The 23,189-nt window shown below is 43.7% G+C and overlaps 1 protein-coding gene across 1 annotated transcript in view; it reads left to right on the top strand.

Moving 5' to 3' along the window:
* The first annotated feature begins 13,882 nt into the window (after nucleotides 1–13,882).
* The window catches only part of LOC134346728 (H-2 class II histocompatibility antigen, E-S beta chain-like), a 44,436-nt gene continuing 35,129 nt past the window's right edge, over nucleotides 13,883–23,189 (top strand). Inside the window, exon 1 of the mRNA XM_063048294.1 lies at nucleotides 13,883–14,035. Coding sequence (XP_062904364.1) covers nucleotides 13,939–14,035 — 97 coding nt within the window. The 5' untranslated portion in view covers nucleotides 13,883–13,938. The remainder of the gene's footprint in view (nucleotides 14,036–23,189) is intronic.

The following is a 23,189-nucleotide window of genomic DNA, read 5'->3' as shown; positions in this document are numbered from 1 at the left end:
AATCATTCTTATAAACATCCTCTGAATGGTGCACATCTTTTAGATAAGGGGCCTAAAACAGCTCATAATACTCCAAGTGCTGCCCAACCATTGCCTTATAAAGTATCAGCAATACGTCATTGCATTTATATTCTAGCCCTCTTGAAATGAATGCTAACATTGCATTTGCCATCCTTACCATCAACTCAACATGCAAGTTAACCTTTAGAGAATCCCGTACAAGGACTCCCAAGTCCCTTTGCACCTCTGATTTTTGAAATTTTCTCCCCATTTAGAAAATAGTCTACATTTTTATTCCTTCTATCAAAGTACAGCACCATACACTTCCGTACATTATATTCCATCTGCCACTTCTGTGCCCATTCACCTAATCTGTTTAAATCCTTCTGCAGACTCCCTGCTTTCTCATAACTACCTGCCCTTCCACCTATCTTTGTAACATCTACAAACTTGGTTAGTATACCATCAAACAAAGTATATAATGTGAAAAGAAGTGGTCCCAACACTGACCTTTGTGGAATACCACGAGTTATCAGCAGCAAACTAGAAAAGGGCCCATTTATTCTTACTCTTTCCCTCCTGCCAGTCAGCCAATTTTCTATCCGTGCTAGATTCTTTCCTGCAATACCACCGGCTTTTATCTTGTTAAACAGCCTCATGTGCTGCACCTTGTCAAAGGCCTTCTGAGAGCCGTCATTGTGTATGAACATACACTAGCCACTGTCCATCTGTCAGATCAGGAAACTCAGGATTGCTGCAAAGAACCAACATTTTCTATTGGTCCAGAAGTCCTCTTACTCAGTCATGGTGTCATCGGGCACTATGGCACAGAAAAAGGCCCTTCAGCTCTCCTAGTCTTTGCCAAACTGTTACTTTTCTTATTCCCATCAACCTGCAACCGGATCATAGCCATCCATACTCCTCCCATTCATGTATTCATCCAGATTTCTCTTAAATGTTGTAATCTAACCTGCATCCAACATTTCCATTGGTAACTTGTTCCAAACTCACACCAGAATCTGAATGAAGTTCCACAATAATCAGTATCAGAATCAGGTTTATTATCACTGGCATGTGTCGTGAAATTTGTTAACTTAGCAGCAGTAGTTCAACACAATGCTTGATATTAGATTTAAAATAGTGTAAAAACAGAAATAATATGTATTTTAAAAAGTGAGGTAGTGTTCATGGGTTCAATGTCCATTTAGGAATTGTCTGCCAGAGGAGAAGAAGCTGATCCTGAATTGCTGAGTGTGTGCCTTCAGGCTTCTGTACCTCCTACCTGATGTAACAATGAGAAGAGGGCATGCCCTGGGTGAAGGGATCCTGAATAATGGATGCTGCATTTCTGAGGCACCACTCCTTGAAGATGTCTTGAATACTACAGAGGCTTGTACCCAAGATGAAGTTGACCAAATTTATGACATGTCCCCACTTAACCTTAACCTATGACCTCTGTTTCTAATCTCAACAAACCCCAGTGGGGAAAAGCCTGCTAGCATTTACTCTATCTATAATCCTCAAAATTTTGTATACCTCTTCTCATTCTCTTTTGCTCCACTTGGAACACCTGGCACTACCAAGTAGAAAAATCGGCCACCATGGTTTGTTGGGACAGTGAACTAGGGCTAGGGAGTAGAGGGTGTGGAGCAGTAATTCATACAGGTACCTCCTACCTGAATCTTTGCATGGTATTGTAGGTGTTGATGAGATGGCTCAAGTTATATGACACCAGCTCCCAGATAAGATTCTGGGTACAATGAGCAACTCTGCCTGAGCAGAGGTGAGGCCAGCCAGAATCTTCCAAACTCTTGAGCCGCACCAACACCCAACGAGGTAGGGCAGTTCCCTCAGCAAGGACATCACCCTTCGTTAGTGTAGGTGTTGTAGTCAGAGGCAACTATGTTCCAGACTTTTAGTAGGTCCCATTAGAAGCCCCACTGATCAGCATGGCTGACACCTTCTGCATGTGGCTATGTCTCCAGACCTCTGGAGAAAGTACGTCGCCAGTACATGCTACTTTAGAGGATCCTCAGTGAACATGAATGTCGAGGGACCTGAGTCAGGAGTCACTAATCCTGTATGTTCACACAGCAGTTCACTGTCCACCCTCTCCCACTCTTGAGATGCAGGACCATCGTAGAAACCCAAGTTTCCTGTCACCCCAGAAGTCTTTTTACTTCCTCTGGATTCTAATGGCAAAACCAGGGAGTGGATTTAAGGTGACTATCCAGTACCACAACGTGGAGACCACCATTTGGTTTACAACTACGCCAACCAAGACATAATGGTGTGACAGAAGTCACATAATAAGTCAGTGAGATGGAAGAAAGTTACAGCAGTGACTCAATGGTTAAATTATCATCAAGAAATCTGGACCAGCAATCCAGAGATCTGAGTTCGAATCCCAGCACAGCAACTGTGGAATTTAAATTCATTAAATATTCTGGAATTTGGAAGCAACAACAATTAATAAAGATGACTGTGAAAACTATTGGATTGTCATGAAAGATATCCAATATCCAATTCACAAAAGCTCTTCCCATATAGTTGACTCTTAAAAAGCCACTCAGTTGTCCCATTATTGTTACATTCAAAGGAAACAAGAACAAAGTTGGAAAGGCCACCTAACATTTGGACACGTACAAGGATAGGAAAGATTTGTAACATAAAACCATAAAACACGGGGGCAGAATTAGGCCATTTGTCTCATGGAGTCTGTTCCATCATTCTATTATGGCTGCTTCTTTCCCCTCATACTCATTCTTCTACCTTCTCTCTGTAAGTATCAACTTCTTTACCAATAAGTACCTATCAATCTCTGCCATGAATACCTCAAGTCTCCGTGGGAGGAAATTCCACAGATTCACAACCAACTGGATGATAAATTTCTTCATCATCTCAGTTCTAAGGGGACAGTCCTTTATTCTGAAACAGTACCCTCAAATACTAAGCTGTCCTAATAAATCTCTAAGGCCAGTCTCTCCAGGTCTTTCAATATCTGGCAGATCTGAATGAGTTTCCACTATCCCTGCGCGCCCCCCCGCCCCCACCACCATTCTTCTGAACATCATTGAGTGCAGGCCGAGAGACATCAAATGCTCCTCATAGTCCTCACGTGCTAAGTTTTTCATTCTTGGGATCATTCTTGCAAACTTCCCCTGGACCCTCTCCACGGCCAGCACATCTTTCTTTAGATATGGGGCCCAAAATATCACAGTATTCCAAATGAGGCCCGATGAATACTTTATAAACCTCAGTCGTACATCCTTCCTTTTATATTGTCCTTCCTTTTATTCTTGTCCACTCAAAATGTATGCTAACATTGTATTCGCCTTCCTTACTATTGAATCTACCTGCAAGTTAATCTTGATGGAATCTTGAACTAGGACTCCCAAGTCCCTCTGCACCTCTGTTTTCTGAATGCTCTCCCAATTAAAAAAAAATACACCTTTAGTTTTCCTACCAAAGTGTACAAATCCACACTTCCCTACTCTGCATTTTGTCTGCCAAAATTGTACCGACTCTCCCAACCTGTCCAAGTTTTCTGCCTCTGTAATGTTACCTGCCTCTCTACCTATCTTTGTATCATCTGCAAACTTGGTCACAATGGCATCACTTCCTTTATAAACATTATTAATGAATAAAAGTGATGGTCCCAAAACTGACCCTTGTGGAACACCATCCTGAAAGGGACCCTTTTATTTCCTCTCTCTGCTCTTTGCTAATCAGCCAATCTTCTATCCATGCACTAGCACATTGCCTCTAACACTATGGGCTCTCCTTCAGCAGCCTTTAGTGGAGCACTTGGTCAAAGACCTTCTAAAAATCCAAGTATGTAACATCCAACAACTCCCACAAGAAGCTGGGTGAATTTAGCAAGCAGTCAGCACCTATGGAGAGAAATAAACTTTCATACTGGAAAGGAAGGAGGCAGAAACCAGAATAAAATGTTGGGGGAAGGGGAACAGCCTGAGATAGCAGGAAGTAGGTGAGTCCAGATAAGGGAGAGAAGGCACAAGGGTGGGTAAGGGGGTTAAAAGGGAGTGATGGGAGGTGATAGGTAGAAGAGGCAAAGGGTTAAAGAAGAAGGAATCTGAAAGTGAAGGCAGCTGATGGGCAGATCTTGAGGGCAGGAGAGGGGAAGAGAAGACGGTTCACATGAAAGGGGAGAAACAAAAGGGGGGAATTGAAAACTTTGGTGAGTGGTTACTGGAAGTTGGAGAAACCAGTGTTAATCCCATTGGAGACTTCAGGCACATCTTCACCTCCCACACCCTCTCCGTGATTCCCTCTTCACTCAGCCCTCCCACCAATCTCCCTTCAGGAATCTATCCCTGCAACTGTGCTATGTATTACACCTGCCCCTATTCCTCCTCCTTCACCACCATTCGAGGCCCTAAACAGACCTTCTGGGTGAGGGAACACTCACCTGTGAGTCTATCAGGATCATTTCCTGCATCTGGTGCTCTAGTGCAGCCTCCTCTACATTAGTGAGGTCCAACATAGGTTGGGGGACTGCTTTGTCAAAAACCTTTGCTCCATCTTCAGCAACAGGCAGGATCTCCTGGTAGCTACCATTTTCAATTCTGCTTCCCACTTGAAAAATGGTATGTATATCCATCCATGGCATATACTGCCATGCTGAGGCCAGATGCAGGTTGGAGGAGTAACTCCACATATTCTGTCTTGGTCCCTCTGGTATCTCTGGCAACTTAATGTACAAGTTTCAGCTTCTCATAGACTGTGTAAGGGAACTGGAACTGGAGCGGGATGAACTGCAGATCATTCAGGAGGCTGTGGAGTTAACTGAGAGATGATACAATTCTGAGATTAAATTTCTTGCCGGCAATCACAGTAAATACAAGAAACACAATAGAATCAATGAAAGACCACACCTAACAGGCCAACAACCAATAAACTGCGCAAATACAAAAAGAAAGAGACAGAGATAAAAAAAATACCAATAATATATAAATAAACAAGTATCAATAACATGAGACAAAGCCTTTTAAAGTGAATCAAGTTCAGTGGCGGGGTGAGTGAAATTACCCTCTCTAGTTCAAAAGCCTGTTGGTTGAGGGGTAGTAACTGTTCCTAAACCTGGTGGTGTGAGTTCTGGGGCTCCTGTACCCTCTTCCTGTTGGCAGCAGTGAGAAGAAGATATGGCCTGAATGGTGGGGGTCCCTGTTGATGGATGCTTAGTTACATCTAAGGTGCAGGACATGGGTAACTGGGTGACCATTGGGAGAAGGAAGGGGGATAACTGCCAGTAGAGCGTATCCTATGGCTGTTTCCCTCAGTAACAAGTACACTGCTCTGGATATTGTTGGGGGTGGGGTGTACATCCTAGCAGAGGTAAGGCTCCGTGGTCAGGTCTCTGACACTAAGCCTGGCTCTATAATTCAGAAGGGATGGAGAGGGGGAAGAAGAGGTGAGCAGTAATGAAAAGGAAGCAGAGTTGCAGGAGGGATGGGAACCAGAGTGCCAGGGCAGATAGTGGAGTGGTTGCGGGAAAAGATGTTGTTGAGCCTACATAAAAGACAGGAATTGAAAGGTTGAGCATGGGGGAGGGGAGGAATAATGTTCTGAGTGGCATCTATTTCAATGGAGGAGAATTGTAGGGGTGGCAGATGAGCTTAAGTCATCTGAATTTTCATGTCAGCACATGAAATTTTGACATCTTAGCTATTAGTGAGAGTTGGTTGCAAAAACAATAAACTGTGCAAATACAAAAAGAAAGAGAGAGAGGAAAGCCTGACAGCTCAATGTTCTGGGATTTAGTTGAGTTAGATGTGATAGAGGGTGAGGTATTAAATGAGGAGGGGTGGCATTACTAGCCAGGGAAAATGTCACAGCAAAACTCAATCAGGCCGGACAGGAAGGCTCCTCTACTGAGGCTATATGGGTGGAACTGAGGACCATGTTAATAGAATTATCTGACAGACTACCCAACAATCAGTCAATTTAGAGGAAGAAACTTGTAGTGAGATAGCGGACAGTTGCAAGTAAACTAAAGTGGTGAAATAGGTGATTTTAACTTTCCATATATTGACTGGGACTCCCATACTGTAAAAGGGCTGGATGGGATAGAGTTTATCAAATATGTTTGAGAAACTTTGCTTAACTAGTTCACCCAGTTAAGGAGAGTGCAATACTGGATCTACTATTAGGGGAAGAGACAGGACAGGTAACAGAAGTTTGGGTAGGGGAACACTTTAAATCCAGTGATATTAATGCCATTAGTTTCAAGATAATTGTGGAGAAAGATAGGTCTGGTCCTGGGGTTGAGATTCTAAATAGGAAAAAGCGCTATTCTGATGGCATCAGAAAGTACCTGGCAAGTGTGAAATGGGATAGGTTGCTTTCATGCAAAAGGATGCTTGGTAAGTGAGAGGCCTTCAAAAGTGATCCTGGATGATAATATGGTAAACTGGATGAACAAGTTTGAGGATGACATCGAGATTGTGGGTGTAGTGGAAAGTGAGGAAGGCTGTCAAAGCATGCAGTGGGGTCTGGACCAGATAGAAAAATGACAGATGGAATTTAATGCACATAAATGTGAAGTATTGCACTTTGGGAGGACAGATCAGAATAGACTAACACAATGAATACTAGGACACTGAGGAGTGTGGTAGGTCAGAGGGATCTGGGAATACAGATTTATAATTCCTTGAAAGTGGCATCATAGGTAGATAACTTTATGAAGAGCACTTCTCGCATATTGCCCTTCATAAATCAAAGTATCAGTACTGAAAATGGGATGTTATGTTGAAGTTGTATAAGATATTGATGAGATCAAATTTGGAGTATTGTGCACCTACATGAAATATATCAATAATATTCAAAGAGTACAGAGAAAATTTAGATGGATGTTTTTGGAACTTATGGACCTCTGCTACAAGAAAAGGTGGAATAAGTTAGGACTTTATTCCATGGAATGTAGATGAATGAGATGAGATTTGATAGATGAATACCAAATTATATAAAAATGAAGGGTATTGGTAAGGTAAATACAAACAGCGTTTCCCCCACAGAGGTTTAGTGTGACCATAACCGGAAGTTACAGGTTATGGGGATCCTGAAGGGGAACTTCTTCACTCAGAGGGTGGTGTGAATGTGGAATAAGCCGCCAGTGAAAGTAGTGAATGCAGGTTTGGTCGAAACATTTAAGAGAAGTTTCAAAAAGTACATGGATGGGAGGAGTATGGAGAGCTATGGTCCAGGTGCAGGCTTATGGGATTAGGGAAAATAGTATGGTATGGTTAGTGTGATATGGGCTAGATGGACTAAAACTCTATGGAAGTCTCAATCCTATAGCACTGATATTGATTTTTCTAACGTACAGTAATCATTCCCATCAGTTTTCTATTCCCCCCTTTATCTTGTCTGTGGCAACCCTTCCCTTTCCAGTCCCCTGCCCTCATGACCTGTCCATCACCTCTCTCTGGTACCGCTTACCCTTCCCTTTATTCCTCTGTCCTCTCCATCAGATTCTTTCTTCTTCAGACCGACTACTCTTTCACCTATCAGCTCCAAGTTTCTCACCCCTTTCTCCCCTGACTCCACCCGGCCATCTTGCCCCTCACCTGCACTTACCTATTACCTGCCAGCTTGTTCTCCTCCCTTTCTACCTTTTTTTTATGTCTTCTGTGCTCTTCCTTTCCATTCCTGACTAAGGGTCTCAGCCTGAATTGTCAATTGTTTATTTCCCTCTGCAGATGCTGCCTGAACTGTCAAGCTGTTCCACCATGTATTTATTGAGATACAGCATAGAATAGCCCCTTCTGGCCCTTCGAGCCATGCCGTCCAGAAAATCTTCCGAGTTAATCCTTGTCTAATCACGGGCCAATTTACAATGACCAATTAACCTACCAACTGGTATATCTTCGGAATGTGGGAGGAAACTTGAGCACCTGGAGGAAATCCATACAGTCATGGGGAGAATTTACAAATTCCTTAGTGGTGGGATTTGAACCTGGGTTGCTGGTACTGTAAAGTGTTGTGCTAGCCATTACACTACCATGCCACCCCAGATTTTCAGTGTGTTGCTCCAGTTTTCCAGCATTACCTCTTCATTGACCAGGCTCTGACCTTGGATGAGCTGACAGGCTCCATCCATTCCTTTGGGTCGAGTAAGACTCCTGGAAGCGACAGCTTACTGACTGAGTTGAATTCGGCTCTGTGGAACTGGATGGGCCCAGACCTGCTGGAAGTGTACAACGCTATGCTTCTAGCGGCAGCATGTCAGAACCCATGAGGAAGGGCATCATCACCTTTATCTACAAGCAGAAGGAGGAAAAGGAGGACAAGGAGGACATTAGGAATTGAAGGCCCATATCACTCCTTAACGTCAACTACAAGATCCTGTCCAAGGCTATCGCCAACAGGGTCAAGTCTGCTCTGGGACAGGTGATCCACCTGAACCAAACCTGCACTCTACCGGGCAGGAAGATCTCGGACAGCCTCGCGCTGCTGAGGGACACCATCGCCTACGTGCAGGACAGGGGGGTGAACGCCTGCCTGGTCAGCTTGGACCAGGAGAAAGCCTTCACCAGGATATCGCACATGTACATGGTGGACGTGCTGTCCAAAATGGGATTTGGGGAGGGAATCAGGAATTGGATCAGACTGCTCTACACAGACATCCGTAGTGCAGTCCAGGTCAACGGGTGGGAAACAGACAGCTTCCCCATCAGGTCTGGAGTCAGGCAGGGCTGTCCCCTCTCCCCTGTCTTGTTTGTGTGCTGCATTGAACCGTTTGCCGAGGCCATCAGGAGGGATGAGGACATAAGAGGGGTGATGCTGCCAGGCAGTGGAGGGACCCAAGTGAAAACCTCCCCGTACATGGACAATGTCACCATCTTCTGCTCTGATCCGAGGTCAGTTCTCAGACTGATTGGCATCTGCGACCAGTTTGAGCTGCCGTCAAAGGCCAGGGTCAACCGCACGAAGAGCGAAGCCATGCTCTTCGGCAACTGGCCCGACCGATCCAGCGTCCCCTTCACCATCAGGTCTGACCACGTGTTGGGGATCTGGTTTGGAGGGGCTAAGGCATGCAATAAGAACTGGCAGGAGCGGACTGCCAAGGTGAAACAAAAACTGGCTCCCTGTTGATAACGGGCAAGAACCTGGTCATCAGGTGTGAGGTGCTCTCAGGGCTACTGTACTTGGCGCAGGTGTGGCCCGTCCCCCCGCTCCTACAGCTCGGAAGTCACCTCACAAATAAATCATTTTATTTTGAATAAAGTACATTTTGTTAAAAAAATAACCTGTTTGTTACTTTCTCAAAACATTTGTCAGGCAAGATCTTCCTTTCGTAGGCTGTGGACCAAATGCTGACAAACAAGACTAGCTCAGGAAGGAATTATTGTCAGCTTGGATGAGCTGTGCCACAGACCCTGTTTCTGTGTGGTATAACTCTGAAAAGCTGAGGAGTAGCCCCTTGAAATACTTGAACAGGGTTGCAACTCTATGAGCATCTGCTTGACAACTAACAACACTGAACTACATTTAGGTACGATCATCAGTTTACTAATACTAATCTTACATGGAGACATAGAAAATAGGTGCAGGAGTAGGCTATTCAGCCCTATAAGCCTGCACCGCCATTCAGTACGATCATGGCTGATCATCCATCTCAGAACCCTGTACCTGCTTTCTCTCCATACCCTCTGATACCTTTAGCCACAAGGGCCATATTTAATTTCCTCTTAAATATAGCCAATGAACAGGCCTCAACTGTTTCCTGTGGCAGAGAATTCCACAGATTCACCACTCTCCGTGTGAAGAAGTTTTTCCTCATCTCGGTCCTAAAAGGCTCCCCCTTTATCCTCAAGCTGTGATCCCTTGCTCTGAACTTCCCCAACATTGGGAACAATCTTCCTACATCTAGCCTGTCCAACCCCTTTAGAATTTTATACGTTTCAATAAGATCCCCCCTCAATCTTCTAAATTCCAGAGAGTATAAGCCTAGCCGATCCAGTCTTTCATCATATGCAAGTCCTGCCATCCCAGGAATCAATCTGGTGAACCTTCTTTGTACTCCCTCTATGGCAAGAATGTCTTTCCTCAGATTAGGGGACAAAACTGCACACAATACTCTAGGTGTGGTCTCACCAAGGCCTTGTACAACTGCAGTAGAACCTCCCTGCTCCTGTACTCGAATCCTCTTGCTATGAATGCCAGCATACCATTGGCCTTTTTCACCGCCTGCTGTACCTGCATGCCCACTTTCAATGACTGGTGTACAATGACACCCAGGTCTCGTTGCACCTCCCCTTTTCCTAATCGGCCACCATTCAGATAATAATCTGTTTTCCTGTTCTTGCCACCAAAGTGGATAACCTCACATTTATCCACATTAAATTGCATCTGCCATGAATTTGCCCACTCACCTAACCTATCCAAGTCACCCTGCATCCTCTTAGCATCCTCCTTACAGCTAACACTGCCGCCCAGCTTCGTGTCATTCGCAAACTTGGAAATGCTGCATTTAATTCCCTCGTCCAAGTCATTAATATATATTGTAAACAACTGGGGTCCCAGCACCGAGCCTTGCGGTACCCCACACGTCACTGCCTGCCATTCTGAAAAGGTCCCGTTTATTCCCACTCTCTGCCTCCTGTTTGCCAACCAATTCTCTATCCACATCAATACCATACCCCCAATACCGTGTGCTTTAAGTTTGCACACTAATCTCCTGTGTGGGACCTTGTCACAAGCTTTTTGAAAATCCAAATATACCACATCCACTCGTTCTCCCCTATCCAATCTACTAGCTATATCCTCAAAAAATTCTATGAGATTCGTCAGACATGATTTTCCTTTCACAAATCCATGCTGAGTTTGTCCGATCATTTCACCGCTTTCCAAATGCGCTGTTATCACATCTTTGATAACTGACTCTAGCATTTTCCCTACTACCGATGTCAGGCTTACCGGTCTATAATTCTCTGGTTTCTCTCTCCCTCCTTTTTTAAAAAGTGGGGTTACATTAGCCACCCTCCAGTCCTCAGGAACTAATCCAGAATCTAAAGAGTTTTGAAAAATTATCACTAATGCATCCACTATTTCTTGGGCTACTTCCTTAAGCACTCTGGGATGCAGACCATCTGGCCCTGGGGATTTATCTGCCTTTAATCCCTTCAATTTACCTAACACCACTTCCCTACTAACATGTATTTCCCTCAGTTCCTCCATCTCACTAGACCCTCGGTCCACTACTATTTCCAGAAGATTATTTATGTCCTCCTTAGTGAAGACAGAACCAAAGTAGTTATTCAATTGGTCTGCCATGTCCTTGTTCCCCATGATCAATTCACCTGTTTCTGACTGTAAGGGACCTACATTTGTCTTAACCAATCTTTTTCTTTTCACATATCTATAAAAGCTTTTACAGTCAGTTTTTATGTTCCCTGCCAGCTTTCTCTCATAATCTTTTTTCCCTTTCCTAATTAAGCCCTTTGTCCTCCTCTGCTGGACTCTGAATTTCTCCCAGTCCTCAGGTGAGCCGCTTTTTCTGGCTAATTTGTATGTTTCTTCTTTGTTACTTTGTTCATCTTACTACTGTTAGTATTGGCATTGTCTCTTCACATTTATATTCTTATTGAAAATTAAAAAGTTGGAAGTAAAGTTGATATTAAAATATGTATATGTTACCACATACTACCTTGAGATTCATTTTCTTGGGGGCTTTTACAAGATAAAAAAAAAATAGAATTTTATGGAAAACTATACATAAACAAAGACTGGTGCAAAAGAAGACAAACTGTGCAAATGAACATAATACTGATAACATCAGTTATAAAGAGTCTGAAGGTGAGCCTGTATGTTATATAATTGGTTAGAGTAGTGGTGAATGAAATTACCTATGCCTGTTCAGGAGTCTAATGTTCGTAGGGTAATAATTGTTCCTGAACCTGGTGGTGGGGGACCTAACAACACACACAAAGTGCTGGAGGAACTCAGCAGGCCAGGCAGCATCAATGGAAAAGAATAAACGGTCGATGTTTTAGGACAAGACCCTTCATCAAGACTGTTTACTCTTTTTCATAGATGGTGCTTGGCCTGCTGAGTTCCACTAGCATTTTGTGTGTGTTGCTTGGATTTCCAACATCTACAAATTTCCTTTTGTTTGTGGTGTGGGACCTGAGGCTTCTATGGTCATGTTTGGTAATACCACAGTTATTATATGCCTGTTACAAAGACAAGAGATTGCAGATACTGGAATCTGGTGCAACACACAAAATGCTGGAGGATCTCAGCTGGTCAGGCAGCATCTGTGGAGGGAAATGAACAGAAAATATTTCTAGTCAAGATCCATCATCTGGACTGAAAGAAAGAGTGGTATAAAAGGTGAAGTGAAGGGTTGAATAAAGAGCTGGCAGACAAGAGATTGCTCCAGGTGACAATAGTATAGATAGATAGGGGAGGGAGTGAGAATGTTGTCAGAACCTGAGAGATGATAGGTGGAAATGAAGAAGTGATGAAGATAATGGAATCTGACAGGAGAAAAGGGGGAGCTGAAATACACAGAGGGAGGTAGGAGGCAAAACCAAAGGGAGGAGTGTGTGGGTGATGGAGATGGTGGGAAAGGGAGAAGATTTAGAGTGATGGGGGCTATGTGGATCATGAGGAGATTAAAAAGAGGCAGAGGGGAGGAGCTACCAGAAGACTGAGATTTCCACGTTCATGAAATCGGGTTGGAGACTGCCCAGGCAGAATATGATGCTGTTCCTCTAATTTTCATTTACCATCAATTTGGAAGGAGTTGGAGGAGACTAAAGAAAGACAGGTGTGGAAATGGGAATTAAAATGTTTGGGAGCTGGGAGACCCAGATGCCAATGCCAGATGGCTTGCAGCTGGTTTATGAAGTAATTACCCAGTCAGCTTCTGGCCTTACCAATGTAAAGGAGGTGGAACAGAAGTACCATGTGTAATAAACGAGGCTGGAGGATTTGCATGCAAATATCTGCCTCGCCTGCAAAGTCTGTTTGTAGTTCTGTAGAGTAATGAGGGAGGAGGTGTGGAGACAGGTGTAACACTTCTTGTTGGTACGGCGGACGGTGCATGGGCAGGAGAGAGAAAAGGGATGGATGGGGAGAGCTGAATGGGCCGGAGAGTAACACCTTATGGAAAGGAAAATGGGGAGAGAAAACTATGGTGGGTGATGGGATTATGTTTTGCAGCACTTTGTGTTCCAGTTAGGTATTCTACAACACAGCAGTCTGAACAATGAACTTTCCAATTTCTGGTAACCATTCCCCCTCTGGCATTTTTCCTTTTTGCCCAGATCTATCTGCCCATTACCACCCTATCTCTTTCCCTTTTCCCCTCCCTCTCCCTATCATCAACACACTCCTACCACCAGTTCCTTTCCTATCAGATTCCATCATTTTAACTCTTGTGTCACCTGCACCTTTCACCTCCCAGCTTCTGTCACTATTCCCACTTCTTCATCTGCCTATGAATCCCCACTCACCTCAATCCACCTATCGTCTGCTAGCTCTTGTCCCACCTGTTTATGCTGGCCAACTTCCTACTTATCTTTCAGTGTTGATGAAGGGTGACTGCCCGAAACATTTACTGTACGTTTCTCTCCGCAGTTATTTCCTGATCTGCCACGTTCCTCCAGCACCTGATATGTTGTTGTTATTTGCATAATATATTTGGCCACATGTAGAATTAATAATCTGCGTCTGGCTGTGATTGGTGGGTTTTACATTATTGTAATTGCCACTACTTTGCTAACCAGAGAGTGATTGGTTTTCCTCTGGCCGGCTGTGATTGGTTTTCCTCTGCCTGACTCTGATTGGTATTCCTCTGGCCGGCTGTGATTGGCTTGTCTGCGCCCAGTTGTGATTGGTTTGTTCTGCCGGCTCCCTATTTAAAGCATGAGTGCCGCTCTACTTCCGTAGTTTCACGAGTGTTTAACAATGAGAGACGGGGCTGTTTGGCTGCGCGTCCTGGGATTCAGGGGAACGGTTCTCCTCTGCATTGCGCTCTTCCTCAGCCAGCGGAAAGCCAGGGTCGGTAAGTACTGGAGCATATCGTCGCTCTGGAATTGTCCTAGCTCAGGGATGCCTGTCGCCTCTGTAGCAAACAGAAATCGCCCAGGTACTGAATGGATCCGATAGCACGCGTAGAAGCAAAGGATTGTCGGCATTTCGGGTCGCAACGCTGCACGTTAACAGTCCCTCGGCGCTTTTTGCTCTAAAATCCAGTTCTTGAGTCTCCCTGTGAATGGTCCTGTCTCGACGCCCTGCTCATCATCCCCCGCCGGGTCTCGAGGTTCTCCAACGGTTCTCGTTCTCGTTCCACTGAGAAGTTAGGCAAAACGTATCTGGGCTGTGTGAGGAAAGACAGCAAATAATCCATGGAATGCTGCATTTGGCTCTATTTGTAAATTATGTCCCTGTTATGACTGAGTCGCCACGGTTCTCTAAAGAGCTCTAATCGTTCACGCACGCTCTAGTTTATTTTAGACTAAAATAGCATTAGATTAAGACTGGTCTCCTTTGCTTTGATCCTTGAGAGAATATTGTAAATTTAACATTACTTCTCATTCTTTCAATTTCTGGAAATTTTTAGCGCAATGGGTCAGTACCCCTCTATTTTCTCAGTTATAAATGGGATTCTATTTGTTGTCCTAATCCAGGGATCATTTCCAAAGCAGGAAGCTAGAGAGTCCAGTGTGCAGTCATCTTCCAAAGCTTGATGTAGACCATTGGCTCTTGAGATTTGTTGTGTTCAATCTTGCATTTTCAGATTACTGTATTTGAAATATAAATTCCAAAAAGAAAATGCATGGGTATCTGCAAACAACAGGAATTCTGCAGATGCTGGAAATTCAAGCAACATCAAAGTTGCTGGTGAACGCAGCAGGCCAAGCAGCATCTATAGGAAGAGGTGCAGTCGACGTTTAAGGCCGAGACCCTTCGTCAGGACTAGTATAGTATAGTAGACTAGTATAGTCCTGACGAAGGGTCTCGGCCTGAAACGTCGACTGCGCCTCTTCCTATACATGCTGCTTGGCCTGCTGCGTTCACCAGCAACTTTGATGTATGTTGCATGGGTATCTGGGTGCCTTGAGTGCATGGTTTGTGCATGTTACTGTGTAGGTATGGTAATTAGTCAAAAAACAATGTTATTTATTGTGCATTAGTGAAAATAAACCTGGGCGATTATACTTAATTTGTGGTGTCTTGGGGTAATGAGGTGACTCCCAACCAGATGGTGATCACAGATGAGGCAAGTAGTTTTGTCTTGTGATCACAATACACAAACTTATAGAATATAGGGACATGTCTTGCAAACTGGCTTTTGTGGAAGTGGAGATGATTGTAGTGTGTTGTCTACAATAAAGATTTTACAAGGCAACTTGTAGGCTGATTGAAATGGTTAAGCCACACAACATCCATCATGATTGGTAGATTATATTCAAAATTGGATTGGTCATAGAAAATGACTGACTTTGTTTCAGTATTGACTAGTGAGAAGTACCTCGATATTTTAGGACAGTGTAAAACAGGTTGGTATACTTGAAGGAGGATGTGCCAGAAGGGGCAAAGTTGGTCCACTGGAAGTTCAGAGTGATAATCCATGTGTGGAGCTAAAAGGGGTGATTTTATTTTTTGCATCTGTATTTACTCAGGAGATGGACAGTTTATAGAAGTGAGGCAAAGCAGCATCAAATTAATGGTCCCTATACAGATTAGAGAAGGTGCTTGCAGTCCTGAGGCAAATTAAGGTGGTACAATCCCCCAGGGCCTGACAAGGTATTCCATTGGACCTGGGGGAGGCAAGAAATTGCTGGGGCTTAGCGGAGATATTTAAATTATCCTTGGCAACAGCTGAGGTACCAAAGGATTGGAGGATAGCCAGTGTTCTGTTCAAGAAAGGCTTTTTATTAAAAAAAAACAAACCTTGAAATTATAGACCAGAGATTCTGATGTCAGTAGTGGGAAAGCTATCAGAAGACATTCTGAGGGACAGGAAATACATGTATTTGGATAGACATTAAGGAAAGCTGGCATGACTTTGTTGAAAGTTGTACTTTTATACTTTGTTGCCAAACAATTGGTACTACAACGTACAATCATCACAGTGATATTTGATTCTGTGCTTCCCACTCCCTTGATTACAAATATTAAATATTAAAAATATTTAAAATAGTAAAAATTAGTAAATTATAAAAAAAATTAAATTATAAATCATAAATAGAAAATAGAAAAATGGAAAGTAAGGTAGTGTTTATATATAAAAAAAAAACCGAGAGGCAGGTCCAGATATTTGGAGGGTACGGCCCAGATCCGTTCAGCAGTCTTATCACAGTTGGAAAGAAGCTGTTCCCAAATCTGGCCGTATGAGTCTTCGAGCTCCTGAACCTTCTCCCGGAGGGAAGAGGGATGAAAAGTGTGTTGGTTGGGTGGGTTGTGTCCTTGATTATCCTGGCAGCACTGCTCCGACAGCGTGCGGTGTAAAGTGAGTCCATGGATGGAAGATTGGTTTGTGTGATGTAGGCAAGGCAGCAGGTTTTGTCTACAGACTTTAGCAAGGCATTTGACAAGGTCCTGCATGGGAGGTTCAAGAAAATTCTTTTGCACAGGATTTAAGATGAGGTAGTGAATTTGATTAGGTAGGGTGGGAGAAGCCAGAGTGGTAGGAAATGGTTGCCTTTCTGACTGGAGGCCTGTCATAGGGATTGGTGGTGGGTCTGTTATTGTTTGTCATGTATATCACTGATTTGGATGACAGTGTGCTTAACTGCATGGAGTCCAGTGGACAGGGAGGAAGACTATCATGGCTTTCAGTAGGATGTGGATCAGGTTGGCAAATGGACTGGAAAAATGGCGCATGGAATTTAATGCAGGTGAGTGTGAGGTGTTGCACTTCAGTAGGACCAACCACAATAGGATTACAATGAATGGCAGAGTACTGAGTGGTAGAACAAAATGATTCGGGAATAGAGATCTGTAATTCATTGAAAGTGATGTCACATGTACACGGAGTTGTAAAGAATGCTTTTGGCATGTTGACCTTCATGAAATAAGTTTTGAGTACAGGAGGAAATCTGCAGATGCTGGAATTTCAGGCAACACATAAATTGCTGGTGAACGCAGCAGGCCAGGCAGCATCTATAGGAAGAGGTACAGTCGACGTTTTGGGCCGAGACCCTGTCTGGCCTGCTGTGTTCACCAGCAATTTTTATTTGAGTACAGGAGATGGGATTTTAGGCTGAAGTTCTACAAGACATTGGTGAGGCCTAATGGATCAGAATCTGGATCAATATCATTCAAGTATGTCACGAATTTGTTATGCAGTAGTAGTACAATGCAATACATAATTTAAAAATTACAGTAAGTGTATATTAAATAAGTGAAATTAAATAACTAGTTTAGAGGAAAATAGTGGGGTAGTGTTCATGGGTTCAATGTCCATTCAGAAGTCTGATGGCGGTGAAGATGCTATTCCTGAAAGGTTGTATGTGCCTTCAGGCTCCTGTAGCACCACCCTGGTGGTAGCAATGAGAACAGGCCATGCTCTGGTTGATGGTGCCTTTTTGAAACATTGCTCCTTGATGTGCTGGATGCTGGGGAGGTTTAGGTCCTGATGGAGCTGACTGAGTTTATAACTTTCTGCAGCTTATTTTGATCACGTGCAGTCTGTCTTCCCCTGCCCACCCCCGAATCTGATTGTGATGCAACCAGTTAGAATGCTCTCCACGGTACATCTGTAGAAACTTGAGTGTCTTTTGTGACATGCCAATTCTCCTCAACTCCTAATGACATAGCTGCTGTTTTGCCTTCCTTGTAACTACATCAATATGTTGGGCCCAGGCTAGCTCCTCATATGTTGATACCCAAGAATTTGAAATTGCTCAATCTTTCCACTTCTGATCCCTCTGAAAATGGCATGTTCTCTTGTCTTGCCCTTGCTAAGGTTTGCAATCAATTCTTTTCCCTTGCAAGATTGTTGCTGCAGCATCACTCAACTAGCTAATCTGTCTTTGTGCTTATTACCATCTGGAATTCTGCTAACAATAGCTATCATCAGCAAATTTGTAGATGGTATTTGAGCTGTGCTTAGCCACACAGACATGGGTCATAGAGAAGAGCAGTTGGTTAAGCACACATCCTTGTCTGCCAGTATTGATTATCAAAGAGGTGGAGATGTTATTTCTGAGATGCATAAACTGGTCTTTTGAGGAAGTCAAGGATCCAGCTGCAGAAGGAGGTAGAGACCCAGGTTTTGGAGCTTTTTGATTAGAACTATAGGAATGCTTGTGTTAAACACTGAGCTGTAGTCAATAACAACAACCTGATGCAAGTATTGTATTGATCCAAGGTTGTGTGAAGAGCCAGTGAGATCACAGCCACTGTAGACCTATTGTGGCTTCATGCAAGTTGCAGTGGGCCCACATCCTTGGGCAGGAGTTGATTCTAGCCATAACCAACCTCTCAAAGCACTTCATTGTAGATGTGAGGCTACTGGATGATAGTGATTAAGGCAGCTCACCCTGCTCTTGGGCACTAGTAAGATGGTTGCCCTTTCGAAGTGGATGGGAATGAGATTGAAACTGTCTTTGAACATACTTGCCAGATGGTTGACCTAAGTTTTCAGAGCCCTAACAGGCACACCAATAAGGCCTGTTGCTTTGCAGGGTTTCACCCTCTTGAAAGACATTCTGACATCATCCTCTGTCACGTACCCTGTGACAGAGATAAAGAACCAGCAGAAATGGAAAATACTTTGGAGTCTCGTATTGTTATAAACTAATAATATTTATTAGTAACTATGCAATACAGTAATATAAATGTAGATAAATCAAACAGATTAGCAATGATTATATATAGTGTGGAATATATCTGTGAAAACCAAGCTTTAAGTCTAGGGGTAAAAAGATAGTCTTACGAAGTTGAGTGAAGTTCAGTTTGTGGTATTGAGTTGAGTAGTGATGGATGGAGAGAGGGAGAGAGGGAGAGAGGGAGAGAGGGAGAGAGGGAGATTTGAGTCTTCAGGTGAGCTGATGCCGTCGATCTTCTCGTCGTCCTCCGAAATCCTTTACAAATCACCGACTGTGACTTTAACCAGGGGGTCCGGTCTTCTGTGGTGGAGCTATCACCCAGGTGAGGGTGGACACATAGACAACTCCCCACCAGTCAACCCCTTCTTCACTGATGGAATAGCAATTTGGAATCGATCCACCTGATCGATCCTCCAAAACCCACTTTCTCTGCAGGCACAGCAATGCTCATTCAGTGTCCAGATCATGTGTCCTGAGGTCTGTATCATCTGACCTCCCATTTATTTCTGTGCTGAGCATCACCTGTCACTGAGTCCCTCCCTCCTTTGTCTGTAAAGGAGTGCACAAGCAGGCAACCTGTCCTTGGAAGTAATATCAACAACCTGCTGAAAATCATAACATTGAGTGTCCACCGCCTTCAGTCACCACAGCAACCTTTCAGCTGCTCGGTGCTGTCTCCAACTCCCAACTCAGTAAAAATCCAAAGTTACTTCCAATGCCTTAAAGTGACAGTCCAACTGTCAATCTTTGTTTGTCTCTTTTCCAAAAGCAACATATTGGTGGTAAATAACTGTCTCTCTCTCTCTCCTTTCCAAACAATCAATGATGAATGTCTCTCTCCAAACAGTTAATAGGGGTACTCCAGGATCCCCTCACACCTCCAAGATGTGCTGTAGGGATCATCAGCTGTAATTTTATTCTCCCTTTCAAAGTGTGCATAAAAGGCTTTGATCTCTTCTGGGAGTGAAGTCATAGTCATACTTCATTGATCCCGAGGGAAATTGGTTTTTGTTACAGTTGCACCATAATTAAATAGTAATATGTAAATTATGCCAGGAAATAAGTCCAGGACTAGCCTATTGGCTCAGGGTGTCTGACCCTCCAAGGGAGGAGTTGTAAAGTTCGATGGACACAGGCAGGAATGACTTCCTATGACGCTCTGTGTTGCATCTCGGTGGAATGAGTCTCTGGCTGAATGTACTCTTGTGCCCAACCAGTCCGTTATGTAGTGGATGGGAGACGTTGTCCAAGATGGCATGCAACTTGGACAACATCCTCTTTTCAGACACCACTGTGAGAGTCCAGTTCCATCCCCACAACATCACTGGCCTTACGAATGAGTTTGTTGACTCTGTTGGTGTCTGCTACCCTCAGCCTGCTGCCCCAGCACACAACAGCAAACATGATTGCACTGGCCACCACAGACTCGTAGAACATCCTCAGCATCGTCCAACAGATGTTAAAGGACCTCAGTCTCATCAGGAAATAGAGACAGCTCTGACCCTTCTTGTAGACAGTCTGTGTTCTTTGACCAGTCCAGTTTATTGTCAATTCGTATCCCCAGGTATTTGTAACCCTCCACATCCACACTGACCCCTGGATGGAAACGGGGGTCGCCGGTACCTTAGCTCTCCTCAGGTCCACCACCAGCTCCTTCGTCTGTTTGACATTAAGCTGCATGCATTAAGCATTACTGCCATTCATATTAGATTTCACTTTGTAGGAAGTAATGATTGAAAACCCTACCAGAGTTGATGTGCTTTAAATTCTGCCTCCAACCTAGTTTGGAATTGTTCCTTTCATCTCGAGATGGCCCTCTAAGTCATACCTGTATTGTATAGTCCTGGGTCACCAGACTTGAATGTCACAGATCTAGCCTCCAGCAGACTATGAATCTCCTGATTCATCCAATGTTTGATTCAGTAATGTACAGTATGTTCTCCTAGGCACACACTCTTCAACACAGATTTTGAAGTTGGTGACAATTGTAGCATATTCATTCAGGCTATAAGATAAATCCTTGCTCAGAGTCCACTGACTCAAAGCATTTCTATAAGTGCTTGTAAATCATGTCTAAGATTCTTAGACAGGATTTGCAGGCATTTAGAGAAGCATAATCTATTAGGGACAGTCAGCGTGGCTTTGAGTGGTAGGATAAACCTCAAGAGCCTAATTGAAGCAGATTTTTGGTGGAACAGTGAATGTGGCTTGTATGGATTTTAGTAAGCTGTTACTTCATTCAGAAACACAGGTATGTGGGATACAGGGAAAGTTGGCTGTCAATACAGAATTGGCTTGCCCATGAAAGGCAAAGAATGGAGCATATTCTGCCTCGAGGTAGGTGACCAGTGGTGTTCCGCAGGATCTGTTCTAGGACTCCTGCTTTGTGGATTTTTTTTTAAATGTGTATAAATGACTTGGATGATAGAAACATAGAAACATAGAAAATAGGTGCAGGAGTAGGCCATTCGGCCCTTCGAGCCTGCACCGCCATTTATTATGATCATGGCTGATCATCCAACTCAGAACCCAGCCTTCCCTCCATACCCCGTGACCCCTGTAGCCACAAGGGCCATATCTAACTTCCTTTTAAACATAGCTAATGAACTGGCCTCAACAGTTTGCTGTGGCAGAGAATTCCACAGATTCACCACTCTCTGATGAAGTGGAAGGGTGGTTTAATAGATTTGCAGATGACATAAAGGTTGGAGTTGTGGATAGTGTAGAGGTTTGTTGTTAATTACAGCAGGACATTGAAGTGGTGCAGAGCTGGGCTGCTGTGGCAGATGGAGCCCAACTTGGAGAATTGTGAAGAGATGCACTTTGGGAGGTTGAATTTGAAGGCAGAATGTAGACATCGTTCCTAAAATATTTCAATAGGTTTCAATCAATTCAATATTGAGTTTGGGTTTGATGTTCCTGTATTGCCTCCAAATAGCCAAGATGTGGGGTTGAGATTGCAAAGGGAGCTGGAAAAGGTATGTAATAAGGTTAATGACACAATTGTAAGGGATTGGGAAAATCAGGTTGGCATCGGATTGCAAGAGGGGAAATTGTTGAATGCCTACGAGATGACTTTTTAGAGCAGCTTATGCTTGAGCCTACTCAGGGAAAGGCTCTCTTAGATTGGGTGTTGTGTAATAACCCAGATCTTATTAGGGAGCTTAGTGTAAAGGAATCCTTGGGAGGCAGGGATCATAATGATTGAATTTGTACTACAACTTGAGAGAAGCATGATTCATAAATCTGTATCACAATGGAACAGAGGGAATTAGAGGCAGGTGAAAGGAGCTTGCCCAAGCTGATTGGAGGATGATACTAGCAGGGATGATGGCAGAACAGATGGCTGAAGTTTCTAGGAATGGTTCACAAGGCACTGGATAGACATGTCCCACAGAGCAAAAAGCTCAAATGGCAGAACTAGCCAACTGTGGCTGACAAGGGAAGTTAAGGATTGAATAAAAGCCAAGGAAAGAGCATATAAAGTAGCAAGTGCATGGGAAGTTGGATGATTGGAAAATTTAAATTCCAACAAAAGGCAACTAAAAATGCTACAGGGGAAAAGATGAAATGAAGGCAGACTAATCAATAATATAAAGCAGGACACCAAAAATTTTTTTTGTATAGAGTAAAAGGGAGGTGAGTTCACATTGGACCACCAGAAAATGATGCCGGTGAGGTAGTAATGGGGAACAAAGAAATAGCAAATGAACTCAATGGGTACTTTGCATCTGTCTTCACTGGACGACACTAGCAGTGTGCCAGAGGTTCATGAGTGTCATTGCTATTTCAAACGAAAAGGTGCGAGGCAAACTCAAGGTCTTGGTGGATAAGTCACCTGGGCCAGATGGACTATATCCCAGAGTCCTGAGAGGTTGCTGAAGGGATAACAGATGAAATTGTCATGATCTTTCAAGAATCACTTGATCCTGGCATGGCCCTAGAGGGCAGGAAAATTGCAAATTTCACTCCACTCTTTAAGTAAGGAAGACAAAATAAAGGAAATTAAAGGCTAGTTAGCCTAACCTCAGTGGTTGGGAAAGTATTGGAGTCTATTAAGGATGAGGTTTTGATGTTCTTGGAGATTAATGATAAAAGTCAGTCAGCATGGTTTCTGTGAAGGGAAATCTTGCCTGACAAATCTGTTAGAGTTCAAGGAAGTAACAAGCAGGGTGGACAAAGGAGAGGCAGTGGATGTCATTTGATTGGACTTTCAGAAGGTGTTTGATAAGGTGACACACATGAGACTGCTTAACAAGATAAAATCCTATGGTGTTTCAGGAAAGATAATGGCATGGATAGTAGAATGGCTGATGGGCAGGAGGCAGTGAGTGGGAATAAAGGGGACCTTTTCTGGTTGGCTGCCAGTGACTAGTGGTG

This window comes from Mobula hypostoma, chromosome 5 (assembly GCF_963921235.1).
Source record: "Mobula hypostoma chromosome 5, sMobHyp1.1, whole genome shotgun sequence".
Lineage (NCBI taxonomy): Eukaryota > Metazoa > Chordata > Chondrichthyes > Myliobatiformes > Myliobatidae > Mobula > Mobula hypostoma.
The sequence above is the reverse complement of the archived record's forward strand: the minus strand, read 5'-3'. Positions and strand labels throughout refer to the sequence as shown.